The 19028-nt window shown below is 39.0% G+C and overlaps 1 protein-coding gene across 1 annotated transcript in view; it reads right to left on the reverse strand.

Moving 5' to 3' along the window:
- Positions 1-19028, reverse strand: part of LOC128373891 (CUB and sushi domain-containing protein 3-like) — a 276110-nt gene that overhangs the window by 212997 nt on the left and 44085 nt on the right. Inside the window, exon 3 of the mRNA XM_053334086.1 lies at positions 3865-4062. Coding sequence (XP_053190061.1) covers positions 3865-4062 — 198 coding nt within the window. The remainder of the gene's footprint in view (positions 1-3864; positions 4063-19028) is intronic.

Here is a 19028-nt window from a genome sequence, read left to right on the forward strand (position 1 = left end):
CACAGATTCCACATCTGTAGGGCCAGTAGAGCAAGTGCACTAGTAACTCCTGCTAACTTCAATCAGGATAAAACAATTTAATCGTGTGACTCGATGCAACTAGACCAAATGGATCAAATTCTGATTGTGTCATTTAGCAGGGATTGTGATGCTTAAAAAAAAACACAAAACAAACAAAAAAACCGAACAAACCAAATTATTTGCTGATTTACAGAAATCTGTTTCACAATTTAAGTCTATGGGAAAAAGTATTTTTGGGCCCGATAGCATCACATGATGTTGTAATTACACGGTTTGGCTGCTACGTCAAACTGGCTCCATGACCTAGTTCCTGGTGGGTTGGTCGCTTATATATGTGAAACAACAACCCCAAGCTAGCCATTTAGATACATAAAATGGCAAGTTATGTGTTTCTATTTTATCAGTAAAAGTCGTAGTTGTCTGTATGTCTTTTATTGTTTTATACGTGGTGTTTTCTTTTGCAGGAATTTAGTCATCTTGACGCCCCCCCCCCCCCCCCCCCCCCTACTATTTTGATTCTGGGCTTAGCACTACCCAAGACAATTGTGATTGGTTTAAAGAAAAACAAACAAGTCAGAGCCTTTTTTCCTCTATAGCAGAATAATAGAGTGTGCAGCCAAGTCTTTCTCCAGCACCAGCCCAGCGAGACTATGATCAATGTAATCCTGTTAGCTGCTGACTGTAAACTCTTTTGCAGCGCACTAAGTGTTCTTTTTCCCCCCAACACTTTTAGTCAGACATCAAACAAAAAATATGAAACAAAATCCACTGGACTTGCATTTTCAGCGCTCCTCAAAGATGCATTATCAGTTCCATTGAGCTGAGAAATCACTTGTGTTAAACTTCTGAGAATGACCAAAATGTCATATGAGTCATCTAAGGTCACATGGCAGCTGCATGAGTCATTAGCCTTAAATTAATAGAGGTGTGAATAGGTCAAACTGCCAAGATGAGATGTCTTGTCCTTATGATAATGACTCCTCTCCATGGTAGTTAGCTGGCATGTTTTGTACCAGCCAAGGTAAAGATGTTATGACAGCACAGCATACCACAGCGATATGAATCAGCAGTCCTTAACTTTGATGAGTAAAAAATATGTGTTTATGCAAAGCATTTTCCACACAAGTCTTTAGTTGGTTGAGAGTATTAGGGTTAGGGTTAGGGTTACATAGATAGTATGATAGGTAAAATGGTAGGTAAAACATAGAGATATTCTGGAGATATTCTGGAGAAGTCTGGCTATATACCAGATGAACTTGCTGTTTTCATCATCACTCCATTGGGATAAACAGATAAACAAAGCAGATCAAGAGGTCTGCTGATCTGATTTGGTTCCCTGTCTTTTGGGGTGTTTGGTCCAGATTATTTTGACATAGAGAGAAATATGTTGGAGTCAATTGCAATAACTTCCTTGATGTACAGGTTGCCTATACAGGGGAGAAAAGCCCCATCTATACAAACTATTCATGTATTATTTTCAGTGATGGGAAAACAGCGTTATAAATAAACTGCGTTACTAATGGCATTACTTTTTTCAGTAACGAGTACAACGCAGTTACCGTTACTGCCAAAAAAATGTGGCAGACCTCACTGAAGTGGCTTTCGCCTGAACAGGCGCTTCTCTCTCTCTCTCTCTCTCTCTCTCTCTCTCTCTCTCTCTCATCTCTCTCTCTCTCTCTCTCTCTCTCTCTCTCTCTCTCTCTCTCTCTCTCTCTCTCTCTCTCTCTCTCTCTCTCTCTCTCCTCTCTCTCTCTCTCTCTCTCTCTCTCTCTCTCTCTCTCTCTCTCTCTCTCTCTCTCTCTCTCTCTCTCTCTCTCTCTCTCTCTCCTCTCTCTCTCTCTCTCTGTTTTCCTGCCAAAGAGTGGCTGCATTTAGGGGCTTAACCAAAGACAGAGTAGGGCGCAAATGAGACACAATCTCCTTGAATCTGGATCGAGCAAGCAAGACTGCGCTGTAGAGAGTGACTGTGCGCGCGTGTGTGTGTTTGTGCAGCGCGTGTGAGAGCAAAGCACCCTGATAGCTCTTCTTTTTAGTACATTTCTTAAGCATAATTGATTTTTTTTGGGCCTGTTGTTGATTGGGGCAGCCAAGTAATTTGACATATTTGAACATTTTTTTCAAAGTAACGTAATAATTCTGGTAATTAATTACTTTGACATTGATGTAACTTAGTTACTTTTTGGGAGAAGTTATGAGTAACTATAATTACTTACTTTTTAAATAACGTGCCCAACACTGATTATTTTGTAGTGTTCAAGCAAAGATCCAGCAAGAAAAATACCTTGCCTGATTGCATTATGTTTGTTTGATAAGTTTGGGTTCCTGCTGATTCTACTCCCTTATGGTTCTATCCACTGTCACCACACATGAATATTGGCGTGATTGCCTCTACTGTGAGTCCTTGAACCTTGTTGACAGAGTCTCCCAAATCACTGCTGCTAACAGTGAGTCTGAGTACAGCTCCCTACAGCAGTTGTCCCAATACGCTATGGTGATCTACGCCTTCTGTGTTTCCATTGATTGTAAGCAATTAATTGCCTTCTTAAATTGTAACGGTAGGTAGTATCTCTCTTGTTTATCACCTTGCTTGCATCACTGGGGGGTGCACATACCATGAACTGATAGTCCTCCAAGTTCAATACTGTGAATATGCCCCCTCTCTCTTGAGTAAATGGTGAGGTTTGGGTCCGAAGTGTAAGTTCCTTCTCCTGTGTGTTAGGGGATGTTCTTCTTCTGGATGGATGACTCTGTGTTTCTTATCAGACCTACCACTGGCATTCAGGTGGAGCTGCAAAGTTCAATCTCTGAAGTAAATTACTGTCTCTGTCTGGGTAAGCTCAGGTCATTGGTGTCACTTGCAGTCATGAGAGTTACTGGAATCACATGAATGGATGTGTGAGTAGACATTGATTAAGCTGCTTTGATTGTGGTAAAACATCCTCAACTCAAGTCCAGTAGATCTTTTAAATTTTTATTTTATTGGACACATTTCTGCCTGTAAGTTTTAATGTATACCTGTATTCATGGCATATGCTAATGTTTGTAGAAATTTGGATTTTTTTTTTCGATGCATCATGGAAGACACAAAGCCTTCATGGGCCTTCATAGTCATCAGACTCTTGCAGTGGTCCCTTTTCACTTGTGGTTCCATGTCAATAAAATTACTGTTAACTTTTAATTCAATTTATATTTAAATTTTTAAAAGAATCACAATCGTGCAAACACACGGATGTTCTTCATGCATCAAACAGGCTGCTTGATGTGCATCCACCTACACTATATGGAAAATGCCTGTTGGTTCAAATGTACAAAGTGAAATAGAATTCTTCAGTACACATACTGTGTGACATAGTGTGCCATACATCACCATGTGCACAGACCATCTACACCTACCCCGGAATCCAAAAATAGACAACAGCATACAGTGCACTCTCCATATTTGCCTCTCTCCCACACACACCTTTTATTACACAGTCAGTTATGCAGCATTATAAGACACACACACTCTACACACAAGCATTCTTGGATTGCCTGCCTCGCTCTCTTTCACACCCAAATGCATGCATGTCCTGTCTGTCTTTCCATCTCTCACAGAAACACATATCAACATAAAATATATAAAGGGTTCTCTTCCAAAATTCTGTACATTTTATTTTGAGAAGTAATTTAGAAGGCCAGTATTTCTAAGAATTGTGTAGATGATGAGAATCTGGTCAAGTATTATGTGTTTTATCTTTTTTTTTTTTTTGTCATTTTGACAGAATTTCCTGAAAATGTTCATCTTGGAATAAAACTCTTCATATAACTTCGTGCACATAAACATACAGGTTCAGTTTTCCGTACCTCGACAAATTGGAGCAGGAAAGTCCCAGACGGCAGTGTTTCCAGCATTAGTGATGCAGGTGAGTGTGGCATGGCCGTCTAAGACATAACCAGGTACACAGCTGTACCGCACACGGTCTCCCACAGCAAATCGTCCGCCGCCACTTAGCACTGCCTTGGGTGGGATGCCAGGGTTTCCACAAGATGAACTGTGCAGCTCTGCAGAGGAAGATGTTAAAAGAGGAAAAGAAGGAAGGAGAGGGATTTAGGCTTTTTCAATTTCTTTTTCAAATTCATTTTACTAAAATATGTAACTATGCATTACCCCTAACTAAGTTGTCACTCAACCAAATGATAAACCCAGCTCTTGGTCAGTGATGCATCCTATCCAGACTGCTCTTACAGTGCCTGTTCACATACTGCATCTACTATTAAAAACAAAGTTTCATGGTCAGAAAGGAGAGCCACACGTGGTGATGCAATTTAAATAATGACACACTGTCACAGCCTGCTCTAAATTGTTACTCCAAGCACACACATACTGAAGTTCTTCTGCCTTTGGTTCTTTATAATACAAATTGGCAAGCATGATAGCTGTAAAAGGACTTTTTGACTGTACTCCCAGTCAAAGCAGACTAAATTCATCCCTAGAGACTGGGAGGGAGACAGTGTGAGTGTTTTATAGTTAATCACATTATTCCCTAGATACATTTACAATTTTGTGCCTAAGACATATGCACAAGTGTGTATAAAACATCCATATACAAAACACACACACACTCACACACAGCAGAGAGAGGAAGTGAGACAGGCAGAGGAAAAGAAGCAGTATTACAGGCCATAAACCAGGAAGTAGATGGGAGAACAGGGACCAACTCTCGTCTTATTGTTTGAACTTGATTGATACAACTATGAAACTGTTGAGACAGATAGGGGGTTAGGGAAGGGGGTGCAGGGGGGAAGACATATGGGTGAAGGGGAGGCAAAAGCAGAGAGAGACAGAAAAGAGGAGGGAGGGTTGAGAAAACGAGAGAGAGAGAGAGGACGCTCGCCAATCTCCAGCCCTATTATTTCAACATGATAGATAGAACTATGAAACTACTCAGACAGAGGAAGGAGGGAGGGAAGGATGGAGAAAAGGAAGAAAAGGAAAATGGAAGGGAAAAGGAAAGAAAGGCAGAAATCAAAAGTGGTAGTGAGAAAGATTATGCTCAGCATGCTACCAAATGAAAGGTGGCAAATTTTCTTACAATGTCATCAGAAAGTTTGAAAACCTTACAGCACTTAACTCCACAAACTTCTGAAATGTGTGCAGTAATCCTCAAATGAAAAGCTGGAGTACAGCTGCAGGGGAATCTTACCCATGCTAACGGCCGAAATGTGTAATTATGATTCACAAAGCAGACGGTGGATAGAGAAGATAGAGAAGATTTGATGTCAGCAAATGAAGCGATTGAGTGATTCTTAGATTGGTTGGCTGATTGATCCATTTATACAATGACTTTATTTTCATACCTTTTCAATTATGCTCCCCTCGCTTTCTCTGCCCTTTCGAGGTGTATCCACAGTGCTGCTGATTAAACCCTTACATACTATTTGGGTTAAATCTGACCCATTGCCAAATGACAGTGTACTCTGAGTCAAATTTGACCCACATTTATTCAAAGTGATTTTAATGTCACAAGAAGGGGTCAAATCAAGGTAAAGAGTGGTTATGTGGCATCTTAAAACACTGAAACTGGTATTTCTGTTATTTATGTCATTGGGACAGTGGGGACAGAGCTCAAGGGGGATGCTGACAATGTCATGAGAACTGCTCCTGTTCCTATTACATTGCTACATTTGCCAGGGTTCACACCAAGGTGGGAATCTGCACCTAAAAACAAGCCTATACAAATTCATCAATTCCCACACACCCAACATAGTGGTTTCCCAATACAGTCCTCCCTTTATTGGAGGACAGCTTTCATAGTGCTAGAGAAAAGTACCCAAGCCTCTATTTTACTGATTTGGTGGAGTGGAGGGAGTGATTTGGTGGATCTTTTAATCCAATATGAAAAAGGAGACAGTGACTTCAAGATAAAGTTAGAAGAGGAGGACAACATTGAGAAAATGGAGCAATCATCCATGTGACTTCTCTCATGAATGGTAACGCCACCTTCCCCACGCATCAGCCACTGCAGCACAGTAGTCCAAATCTAGCCCTGATCAGTCTGCTGCTTATCAGCTGCCACAAGGAAACAAAATAGAGGAAGATGCAGCTTTTGCACGACAAATAAGGAGTGTAAAATATTATTTTTTCTGATAGTTTTGTTAGTTTGAAATTTGCAAACCAGTTTGTTGCTTTGTTTTATGGCAAATACACACAATGCAGAGTTGCACAGTTGACTGAAAAGGAGGGCATGTGGTTTAGGGGCAGTGTTGATTGATAGCCTTAATGGTTATAATGAAACCTGCAATTTACTAATGTTAGTGCATCTTTCATTTTCAATTTAAATCACAGAAATAATTATGGTCATTTTGTTCTACTGTTTTAGATAACATGTAATCATAATATAGTTCAATTCTGAATGTATTTCCTCTATAAATTAATAGTGTCAAACCTAAAGAAAATATTCTCTCTTTTCTCTGAAACATTAATGAAAATGTAATAACCCATTTACTAATGACTGATAAGATACATGGATGCAAAATACATCCATTTGGTGTTTGTAAATTTGGTATGGGTACAAATTATACATTTGGTATGGGTATGGGTACAAATTATAGAAGGATACTTGAGCTCCATGCTTTGAAGGGTCAGAATATGAACAAATGTAAGGGCTGAATGAAATGTGCTACCAATTTATTATTTGCATCCATTATGAAAGTAATGGGTCCACTTGACCAAATAAAAAAGATATAACTAGGAAATAAAGAAATAAGCATGCTTCCAAATGAGTTTCCACTGGAGACAAAAACAAGCATCCCCCTCATGTACTGTAATTAGTTAAAAAAAAGATAAAGTTTCTGTTTAAGGGTTTCTCCGGAGAAGGTTTCTACTCCTGATGGGAAATGTCACAGAGCATGGACATGGACATAATTGAGAGACAAAAATCGTTTTGCTAAAGACCCTGATAGACCTCCCCTTCAAACCCCCATTCTCCTTATCTCCACACAGACAGAGTTACAGAGAAACGCACACTTACATGCCACACTTGGACGGACACACACACACACACACACACACACACACAGGGTCATCCATCACTGTGGCGACCCCCTATGCTGTATTGTGATTGGATATCAGGTTGGCCTGGTGTTGCGACCTGTTGGCCTATCGATTTTGTCAGTCAGTGTGGCCCAGCTCAGTATCAGTAACAGTTTGTGGTTCAGTCCTATCAGACACATTTACTCTCTCCTACACGTACACACTCACACTCTCAGTGCCTGTCTGATGGGTCCTTTCAGAAACGCACACAATTTTTAAAATTAGTTTCTGTCATGACCTTTTTATTCTTCACTCGTTCATCGACCTTTTCCACAAAGTTTTACTCTTCTTTCTTAATTTTGAACCTTTTTACCTCTTTCCTTCTTCTTTTCTCAATTTATTCCTGCTTCCCTTGCTCCTTCTTTTACATATTTCTTTTTCATTTCCAATGTTTTTTGTCTTTTCCCCCCGTTTTCCTCAATGCCTCTTCCTGTCACACCATACCATCATCTCCCCGTCTGTTCACAAGCTCCCTCCTCAACTAAAAACTTCATTGCCAACTTATTTTCTTCTCCCTTTCCATCTTTCCCTTGTTCCATCCACACCACTAACGTACATCACCCCTTCAGTCCATCCCTTCATTCTCTTCTTTCTTTCTGTCCCTAGTTTATTGTCAACATCACATAGTTTCATTACACTCGTTTATTAAGTAGCCAGCGGTTACACGACACTGCTTTTCATGGTTTATTGCTGCATGCCTTCTCTTATTTATTCTCTTTTACCCTCACTTCTTTTTTCTCTATCTATCTATCTATCTATCTATCTATCTATCTATCTATCTATCTATCTACCTATCTACCTATCTATCTATCTATCTATGCCTCTTTTTTCCTATCTATACCTCTCCCGAGGTTACCATAACCATGATTTCAGTCTCAGTTGCTTCATTACAAGCTGCTGCTTTAATGGACCATCTGTAGAACTATCTGCATTCTGCATCTGCATCACACACACACACACACACACGCACACGCACGCGCACACACACACACACACACACACACACACACACACACACACACACACACACACACACACACACACACGGGCAAACAAAGGCCTGCATGCGGAGAAGACACCAGCATGCAGCTACAGTAATCTTTCTACCACACACACACACACACACAAACACACACACAACCATTTACCTTGCTTTTATTTCTCCCTAGATAAGCAATTACAGCTGAGTCTAGGTACAGGGACCACGAGACGGAGAAGGAAGATGGGGAAAAAAAGAAGCCAGAGCGAGCGCGAAACGCTTGAAAAAAGGAGAGAATGCTGCCATGCTTTCAGAGTTTTTAGTGAGACAGATGACACTGCAGACGAGAGGATCGGAGAGGGGGAGTGAAGGACAGAAAAAGAAAGAGAGGCAGAGACAAAGAGGGATGATTCAATGAGTTTTGAGGTTTTACACCTCCGTCAGCAGTAACTTCTATAAAAGATGAACCAAGTTTTATACCAGAACAGAATAGATGCTGAAATGCTCTGAAATAAAGCATAGAATCTGTTACAAAAAATGCGTTCTTGAATTTCTATTAACTACATCTGAAAAATGAAATTCTTTTCAAGACATTTTCTGTAAAATATGTTAGGTTCATAAGGAGTTTAACAGGTCAGATAAATGAATCCTGAGGTCTGTAACAAACAAATATGTGTTCTGGGGCAACAAGATCTATAAAAGGTTTCATAGGCTGTCAACTTTCAAGTTGGTTGACTGTCAGTTTGATTTATTCAGTACTTTGACCAACTCTTTTTATAGACTTGTGAAAAACCTGTGTCATAAAACATTTATAGTCAGTTAAGTTAAGGGAATTTTCTGGCATTAGTTGTACATATCTGTGGGTTGGGTGGCCTCCTTCTGACAATATCAGAAACAAAAGCAGAGATACAGTTTTGCAATGATAGTTCACACTACAAGAATGACATTTTTCTTTTCTATTTTTGTTATAAAATGCTTTGAAAAAACAGTCCAGATGAGAGTTATTGTTCATTTCCATTTCTGTCTCACACATACTATTAATACACATCGATGTGGGTTATTCTTATTTTTTGTCTAAACACTAATTTTTAAAAGAATGTTACAGGAGTCAGAAAAGCAGACATGAGAAGTTTGATATGCCCCCCTATATGATTTCCCATACTGTATGTTATCAATCTGTCTATAATTTTGTCATCCACTTCCTCCATATTGTATTTCTATATGTATGCTAGTCTTTTCTGTGCACACAATATCTATTTTTTTGTTTGTCCTGGAAGAGGAATTCCTCCTCTGTTGCGTTTCTAAAGGTTTTTTTCTGTGGAGGTTTTTCAGTCTGGTATTAGCACTCTGATACAGCTTGGCAAAACGAGACTGCCAGCTACATGTTCACAGTGATGGATTACCATGACCAACTCAATCAGAGGCGTCTAGAGTTGCTGAAGTAAAATGTAATTTGGAATTGAAAGTGAACTGGCGAGGAAAAGCAGATTTAAAAATATCCTCACTTGCAGTACTGTCAAAAAATAATATTAAAAAGAGATGGAATAGGAAAAGGGATTAGAAAAACAAAACAACCAAAAGCCCATTAGCATCTCAAAAATGGCAATAAGACAAATTTGAATGTGCCACCACACCTTTTTATGGTATTTGCTAGTTAAGTGCCATCAGATTTGGTATTTCTCACAAAACAAATACAACCAATTAGATTAGTTAAACAAATATACAATATATACAAATATAATGATTTGTTTTGCGTATGCCTCAGAAATCTATGTTAAATGAACTTCTACCTAGCTAGGATTAGTACATGTAACTAAAATACCCATCAACAAACCCTATCCAACACGTGCATACATTACTGTAATTTAGTTGACAAAACTTTAAGCAGTTCAGCAGAGGTTTAAGAGGTTAGAGTGCCTTTTTGAAAATACTGAAATATTGTGGTTGAAGAAAATAGGGCATTTTTTGTGCCCATTTTGTTAAACTATAATACAACCATATTTTTGTAATACTGACAATGGAAAGACTTTTCCCCAAACAATCCCTCCATTGTTAGAAAGTTGCTGCTGAACTGTCAAGCAACTGTCATTCATACAGGGATTCAAGCGATTTCCTCAAATTCGAATTATGACAGCTCAACATTCATGAAAAGGATAATAATGGAATTATTCTACACGGCTGTGTGCTTTTTAATATGAAGAGATTAATGCCAAGATGAGTTATCTGCCATTTGAAAATGGTGACACCTTTCTCTACAAAAGCATTAACGCCACAGGAAAGCCCATTATTAAGGATCAAGCTGGGCAGATACTGAACAAAAGGAAGACCGCTAGGAAGAAAATAAGGAAGAGAATAATGGAACATTTCCTCCTAGGTGTAGTGATACACAAATGTGTATGAACAAACATATTTCCATGTACAAATAATTTAATGGTCAGGCAATAATATTTCATATAACTAAGTGAAAGGGAAATTTAATCATTTTTATATCTATTTCTAATAGAAAAGAGTGTAGACAATAGTGGCCAAGTTAAGTGTAGTCTGCCCCAACTAACATCTCCTTCTATGTAAGGTATAACTCTGTCTGTTTGTGGCCATACAGTTTATTATGTGGACAAAACAAGAGGCCTGGCGAGATATGCAATAATACTACAAGCATCCACAGTTCTGGCTTCCTCTACCCATCACCATCCACAGTCCAATGAGAGGAACTGCAGGGGGTAAGCCTACAGACTATTCTAGACAAATTCCCTTTGAGTCTCGAGTTGACTCCCTGCAGTGAAGCACGGCAGAAGTGACGGGAACATGACTAGTCATTTAACAAGGTTTTTTTCCACATTCATATCCTGTTCCAAAGAAGTAAATTTAGATTCATAATGGCTAGTCACTTACACTGACACAAAGCGGTCTGGATAGATTCAGCTGAAAGAATTTTTCCTTTAAAATGGAAGGTTGTTGTTTTTTTTTTGTTTTTTTTTTACTTGAAGGCTATACTTGAAGAATAATGCCTACTTTTGTCCAGCCAAATGAATGGTGGATTTTATCATTCAGACTTTTTTTTCAAAGTCACTGTTAGAGTAATCAGCCAGATAACTATGGGGTAAGTAACGTTCTAAACTTATAGTATTAGGAATACCTCACACAAGTACTCTGTCTGCAGTATTTGTGTAATGATAATGACCATATTACACCTCTGCAGGTTAAAGCAGGGAAAGCATTGAGGGTATTTGGCATCATATTGAGTTCCATTTCTGCACCAATCATCCATTTTGTTACTACATGACTGGAAAGTTTCAAAATGCTCTGCCACAACTCTGTTTTTTTGGTGAAACTGACAATCTGATGATGTTGGCACAATTTAACTCATTTAATCATGTTGCCAAAATACTTTAGTTGCCTAATTGGTGCCTGAGGGACTGAGCCAGAGCCATACTTGGTCATTATTTGTACAGGAAGAGCAGCAAGGAAAGGTTAAATCCAAAATACAACTGTGCTGGAGCTACAAGGTGTTTTTTGTTGTTTTTTACTATATTTATTACATTTTTAAAAATCAACAAGACTGGATCTTCCTATTTCAATCTCATTGCAGAAAGTAGCATGTCCTATAGTGAAAGGGGACGGGAGGCCTCAGTTTGTATGTCTGTTTCTAAATAATAGTTAATGTTTTATTTTCCATAGCCAAGCATTTTCCTGAGCTATTATTATCTTAATACACTTGACAAAATGTGCCACCACATTTTCAAAAGTTTAATTTTGTTGCATTACTTTCTTTTTTGAATGGGCATTTAAGTACCTTTAAGTACTTTTAATTTTATTCGTAACATAAGCTGTGATATAGCTCCACAAGTAAAAGCATATTTAAATCAAATGAAATGTTTTTGGCATTTGGTCAGTTCTGATATTTCTTATCTGGCTACATCACAGCATTTCCTGTAAAGATTCATAACCATCTTTCTGTCTTGGATGGATGGAGCCACACTCATTTCTCAGTCCAGCGTGCTGCTGATTAGATCCTTTTCAGCATCAACCTTTCTTTTTTTCAGCGTTTACAATGACATTGAGCCATCTGTTATCCAAATTAACTAGCTAGGAACAGTCCTTGCTTTTCTTTTAGTTACTACTTAATGTACAGAGTATGTGGAACAGGAACAGTTACATTACACAGGAGCGCTCTGCTGGTACGAAGGATTTATTGCGGCAAAAAAATTTTCATCATTATATATGTCCATCATTTTTCTTCTTCAGCTTTTACATTTTTTAAGGAAACAAAACAGTTTTTTGGGCTGGAGTTGGGCCGCGGGCCTCCAGTTGAATATGCTGCCCTTGCAACAGTAAAGAACAGAGATGAACTTCTCTAATAAACCATGAACACATACAGGCACACACATATTACTTGTGCAACTCCCTTCAGAAACCAATTTTGATTGGTAGCTGCTTGGCGATGGTGTAATTATAAGCAATTATGATTAATTATGAAAACATTAATAGAGGGAAAAAGGACTAAGTGGCAGCAGAGGGTGTGCATGTGAAACGGAGAGAATCTCAGGGAGAGTTGGGGGGGGGGCTCCCAGATAGAGTAACGGCTGTTCAAAGCATTAGATCATGTGGCAGCTGTGAAGATCAGTTTATACACACACAACTGTGTTGCTAATGATCTTAGCTTCAAGTGGAGATCAAACATTATGGACTCAGAGCAGCAGACCACAAATGTCTCTCTGGGTTTATTACACGCCACAACACAGACAATCAAACACATACACACACATACACCACTCCCCCTGAAGGTAGAAGAAATCTAAGGTTTGCCTTAGTAGTGGCTTTATGTTTTGTGTAAACAATTATCTGTATTCAGTATGGTCTTGAAGCAACTTCAAGCAGTTGCATTACCATATTGGTGATCCTTGCGTATGCTCTATAAGCACAAGACACAAATACAGATGTGTCTGATGTTCACTAAACTTTGTATCACTCAACCATTGCAAAGTACTTATTCTCCATGCGATTTTAAAGATACTGGTCGGCTCAATGTCAAATATATATAATTCTGGGCACACAAAATTGTGGCCTAGAAATGACAAAGCTAACATTGGCTCTAAAGAGGGCTTTTCACATCTTTTGCAAGTTCCATGGCCACCATAATTTCTCCTACACGTTTGGAAGGGGATGGAGTGGGGCTATTGAGTTGACTGCAAACTGCAACCTCACCACTAGATGCCACTAAATCCTAAACACTGGTCCTTTAAGTTTCATATAGAAATACACAATTTGGGTCAGCCGTATGTGGAGGCAATTTCATGATACTGGATGAAACAAGTTAATCATTTTGGAGAAAGACAAAATAACCCTGTCCGACACAATTACCTCATTTTTAGGGATAGAATATCCATCTGAGAACATTAACTAAATAGATGTACTCAGGTTTTTTTCCAGCCTTGCAATTTCCCTCTATGTAATTGAATGAGCAGATAATGACGGCTGTCTGACTGCTCACAAAGAAACATGGGGATGTCAATTATAAGCCCTTTACCTCCACTTCACCGGTGTGAATGAGTGTCTGTGCACTCTAGTGTCATTGTGTGTGTACATGTCATTGCACGTGTATATACAAGAAAAGTGTGTGTTTGTGTCCGTGTGTCTGTGTGGGTATAGCTCCTTGATGCAGTGATCAATGTTTCTCTGAGGCCTGGTTCAATAAACCATTAGATTTCCCCCTAAAGACATCCTGCCAACAAAACTTCATTAGATACACACACACACACACACACACACACACACACACATATACAAAGAAAAACAAAATATACCACGTACACCCCCTTCTTTCACTAATTGTCCTGTGTTTACAGGCAGTAGCCATCAGGACTGAATGAGATCATGGGTTAGTTTGTTTGCTTATGCTTGTTAGAATCTACAGCAGTACCGTTTGATTTGACCTGAAAGGGCTGACTCTGTCCTTCTTGAAGACCAGAACAAATCAGCTCCATCACACTTGATCAAACAGAATGGTACAAGATGTAATGTTTAAAGACAGTGCAAAAACAGACAAGCTTTTCACTACATTGATTGACTGTAGATGATAGTCATATGAAAGTAATGCTTTGGGGTTTTGTCAATTAGGATTTTTGATTAGCTTATCATTGGGAAATACAGGTGACCCTTCGTGTTAAGCACTGTGGTTATTTTGTTCACTGCAGTTTAACAAACTGTGTATGTTTGAAATACATTTTTTTCAAATCATGGCTGCAGTATCACATGAAAGATCAGTCCTATCAAGGTACAGCTAATACCAATTTTCTCATGCACAAAGGTAAGCTTGTTTATATTTTCAAATGTCAGTATACCATTAAGCTCTGACATGCCATTAGTCCTTAAATCAAGGGGTTGTGCTGATTTAAGTTAGGGTCTTGATCTGCCTTCCTCTCTCTCTAACTGACCCTTCTATTCTCTGTCTTACACATCTATCTCCCCCTCCCACCTCTTCCCCTCTCTTCTTCTCTTATCTCTTCTCACAGCTACCCCTCTCCTTACTATTAATTAAAACTGTGTGTGTGTGTGTGTTTGTGTGTGTGTATGTGGGCACGCTTATGTGTGCACATCAGGCTTCAGTATTAATTAAAGGTGTGAATGCTAATTGTTCAGATCAATAACGGGTCGTTAGGCCTCAGGGACTGACAGCCAATGGGAAATCGTTATGTGTCTGACATCACTGTCACTCTGCTAAAGCCGCACTGCACTATGATACATGCACACACTCACACATGCCTGCACTTACACACACACATAGATTTGCACTTACACTACAGGAAAGATAGGTTCACCTCAAAGGTTATGAGAGAGACAGAGAGAAAGTTTAGAAGATGAGGAGGTTAGCAGGACACAACTGGCGCAATAGATAGAAACCTACAGTATGTCCCTAAAACTAAATCAATATCCATTAAGGAAAGCAAGAGACAAAGTGAGAGAGAGGAAGTGAGCAAGATCAAGAGAAAGGGAGAGGGATAGAAAGGTTTTCAAAAAAAAGAATCAGATGCTATACTGTAGCTGTCATTGAACAGAACTGGGTAAATGAGTGTGTCCTCTCAAAAGACCTTTATGTGCTGATCAATACCAGAGCACTCTTTCTCTACCCTACCACATATACACACTTTAGCCCCTGTATTTCAGTCTCTCCCTTCCCTTTAGTCACAGGATTCTAACTATCAATCATTGTCAGTATGAAATTTTGGTCAACAAAATAACTAAGGTGTACTTCAACGAGAAGAGAAGAGAAGAGAAGAGAAGAGAAGAGAAGAGAAGAGAAGAGAAGAGAAGAGAAGAGAAGAGAAGAGAAGAGAAGAGAAGAGAAGAGAAGAGAAGAGAAGAGAAGAGAAGAGAAGAGTTGTAAGACTGTGAACTTCCAACCAACCACTTATTCACAATTTCAGAATTTCTCTTTGTGTGACACAGGTGCAGTGTAAAAATAGCTAAACTAAACATATCCATTGTTGCAAATCAGTTCCTGAGTATTATTGGATACTCAGTGAATGGAGAGAATACTGTAAAAGAGCTGTCTTGATTTTTACCAGCTGGTCCATTTTTCTGTTTAATGTACTTTTGTACAGACAATGTCAGGTCATAATGTCCTTACTGTATGTACACAAGACGTATTAAAATGTACTGGCAGATTTCCATGGGATTTAATGATCACATTTTTTCTGACTTTTTTCTACATTGGCCCTCTCTCACACAAGATATCTCACCAAGAAACTCACACTGCACATCAGCATGGTTATTTACATCTTAATGACCCCATGGCCTTCCCTCCGGCTCAATCTAAATGAGACAGTTTGAAGTGCCCCTACTGTTAGGGTTGTTGATCCTTCCATCTGACATTTTGTATTAAGGGTGTAATGTATATTGCTGTCTGTAGGGGTTAGTAGAGATGCTTTTAGTCACTTTCCTATATCTCTAATACCTTCAGACAGATCTATCGTTTGCCCTTAGTCAAACTGAAACCAACTGAACAGATATCAGTGGAGGGCTCTGCATGGTGGTGGTGTATGAAACATTTACCGATACCCATGTACAGATCATTGGCTGTCATTGTTAATATGTGTGTGTGTGTGTGTGTGTGTGTGTGTGTGTGTGTGTGTGTGTGTCTTCAATACAAAATAGAAATACATTAAAAAAACAAAAACAAAACATAGACTGAGTTCATCCATGAGTGTGTGAGTATGAGAGTCTTCACTCTGCTGATCAAATCAGTGTGTGTGTGTGTTGCTTAGTTGCACAGTTCAGGTGAGCTAGCTAGCTAGCTTTGTGGGTGTGTGTGCCAGCATGTGGGTGATATCTAATAGCTGTGGTTACTGTAGCATGACTTATTAAATCTAACATCAAGAAACCCCCTAGAAAGCTGACTGACAGATACCCACTCACATACAAACACACACACACACACACACACACACACACACACGCACACACACACACACACACACACACACAAATGTATAGCGACCAAGCCCACCTTAACTGCAAAACTAACCAACCAACACAGACATGGTTGAATAATCATTATACATATAAGGCGGTGATTATATAGTGTCTGAAAACCAAATTGAATTTAAACTAAGGAGCAGAATTGTTGCATTACCTGCCAACAAAATTACAATAAGAAATAAATGCAGGGCAGGGTATTGGTACTCAGTACCTTGATGGTACATGCCAAAATAACCCAGTACCAAGTAGTACTGAAACATCTCCTGTCAAACGATACCTGCATTCCATCTTTTTGTACCCAGATCTAGAAAAAAAAAAATGTATGGTTTTGCTCACAGCCAATCACTGCAAATGTTTTTCAATTTGATATGAATTTGATTGGCCTAATACCACAGCAGCTACAACCCATACAGTCTGTGGTGATAACATTTCATTTTCTCACTAATGCAACTCTCCATTATGAGTGCTAAGGAAAGTCAAAACCTAAATTAACAGGGTCCACCTTGCAGAAAAAATTAAGTACTGAGGTTCAACAGTGAGTGGAGATAGGGATCCAAGAACAATATCCTTTGACTTTGTGAGACAAGCTGCTGTAGCTGTTATGGTTGAATGCTTCCCATACCTCACATGCATCTTGATCCAAAAGCTGATCAATGGGAGGTTTAAAAGCAGCTTTCAAAACTATCCTTGTGGAAATTATATCAAATGTACAACATGGTGGCACCCTTTATAGTGAAGTACACTTGAAGACATAAGCAGCTGGCCTCAGCCCTGTTTCAGTTCTTTCAACTCGTTTGCATCCTGTCCCTTTTAATCTTTTCTTCTTCTTTCATCTTGCTCCTCGTCCTCATCTCCTTCACTGCCACCAGTCTTTGTACTATTAGTGCAGTGCAGCCTAGCATCAACCACAACTCAACATGTGTTCCCCCAGCACCACACTACCACATTTCAGTTAGTAACAGGGCACCGCGACTATGTTGTTAGTGTTTGTGTATTTGGGGGTGCACAGTCGCTGGGGAATTAATTTGTAAAGAAGTTGTCCTTTTCATCACAGGAAAAAACTGCAACTATGTTATGACAGACATAGACATCACAAGGCATAACTCAGTCTCCTATATCCACTACAAAGTAAAGGAGTTATTTTGATGAAATGCACTCGATTTTCCAAAATCTGATGTTAAGATACTATTATATATTATATATTGTATATTATAATATACTATTACACTATACTATATTTCCCCAAAGATTAAAATATGGGAATTGCAGATGTCTTCTATACATTTCCCCCCCCCCTTAGTTTTACATTGATATCAAAACAGCAATGGCTTCCACATAAAGTTCAAATTCAGACTCTCTGATAGCATTAAAACTAATAGAAAACATTTGAAAAATAATCTATGTTTTTAGAAGTAAGTGAGGGACTGAGATATTAAAAGTAGTGGCAAAGAGAAATAACAAAATCTGCTGATAGAAAGCAAATCACAGGAGCTGGAGAATACAGCACTGATAGTCATTTTAACAATTAATTAGATGATTAAATATTGAGAGTAAAACCTCATGGAATGCCCTTAAATAATGAAATCTGCTGATGAGAAGCAGCTTGAGGAGGTTAGAGACCATTCTGTCGATGCTCATTATCACATTTTATGGGATGGTGATACATTTGGTGAAAATCCTCTTTGATTGGCTGACAGTCTTGAGGGATATGTTTTGTCTGACTGCTGCCTCGGACTGTTGCCTGATTCATGGCATCAGAAACTGCCATGTCAGCATGCTCATTTGCTGGTTATGCTAATCAGGTGACATTCCTTCCTGCTTGGCAGGCGGTGCTGATTGGATGGGCTGAGGTGGTGACCCTGGAGCGAGGCCATTTGATTGGTTGGCTCATATAAAGCTGAATAATGGACTGACATTGGCCAAGAGGCTGTACTACTATCAACAAACACTCACATACACACTTCCACACACACACACACACACACACACACACACACACACACACACACAGATAATGACTATGTACCAAGATAGCCTATATTTTTAGTCAGGTAGCCAGTGGTTCTCTGACAGACCTGAATATCAAATCAATATGATTTGATGTAATTTCTATCCTGTCTCAGCACAGAGGGGTCTGGCAGTTATTCACTATAATTCCATCATAAAGGTATTTAATATCATTCAATATTAGGTCAATATATCATTTCTTGCACTTCCTCTAGTGTCAAACGTATATCTTACCAATCTAGACACTGAAAGACCTTACTCTACACTTTACTTACATTATCCAGGTACCAGACTGATGACAATTTTGGACACTCTAAGACAGCTATCCTTTCAAGGCACTTAAACATTTGGCAGCTTATTAATAGAAATCCATCATCAAATGAGTGCGTTGTGTCCAGGTAACACATTAATTTGTCATTTGCTGGACTTTTGTGATGTGAGGCATCAACAGTATCCTGCCAAGCCTGATAC

Source organism: Scomber japonicus, chromosome 15, assembly GCF_027409825.1.
Source record: "Scomber japonicus isolate fScoJap1 chromosome 15, fScoJap1.pri, whole genome shotgun sequence".
Lineage (NCBI taxonomy): Eukaryota > Metazoa > Chordata > Actinopteri > Scombriformes > Scombridae > Scomber > Scomber japonicus.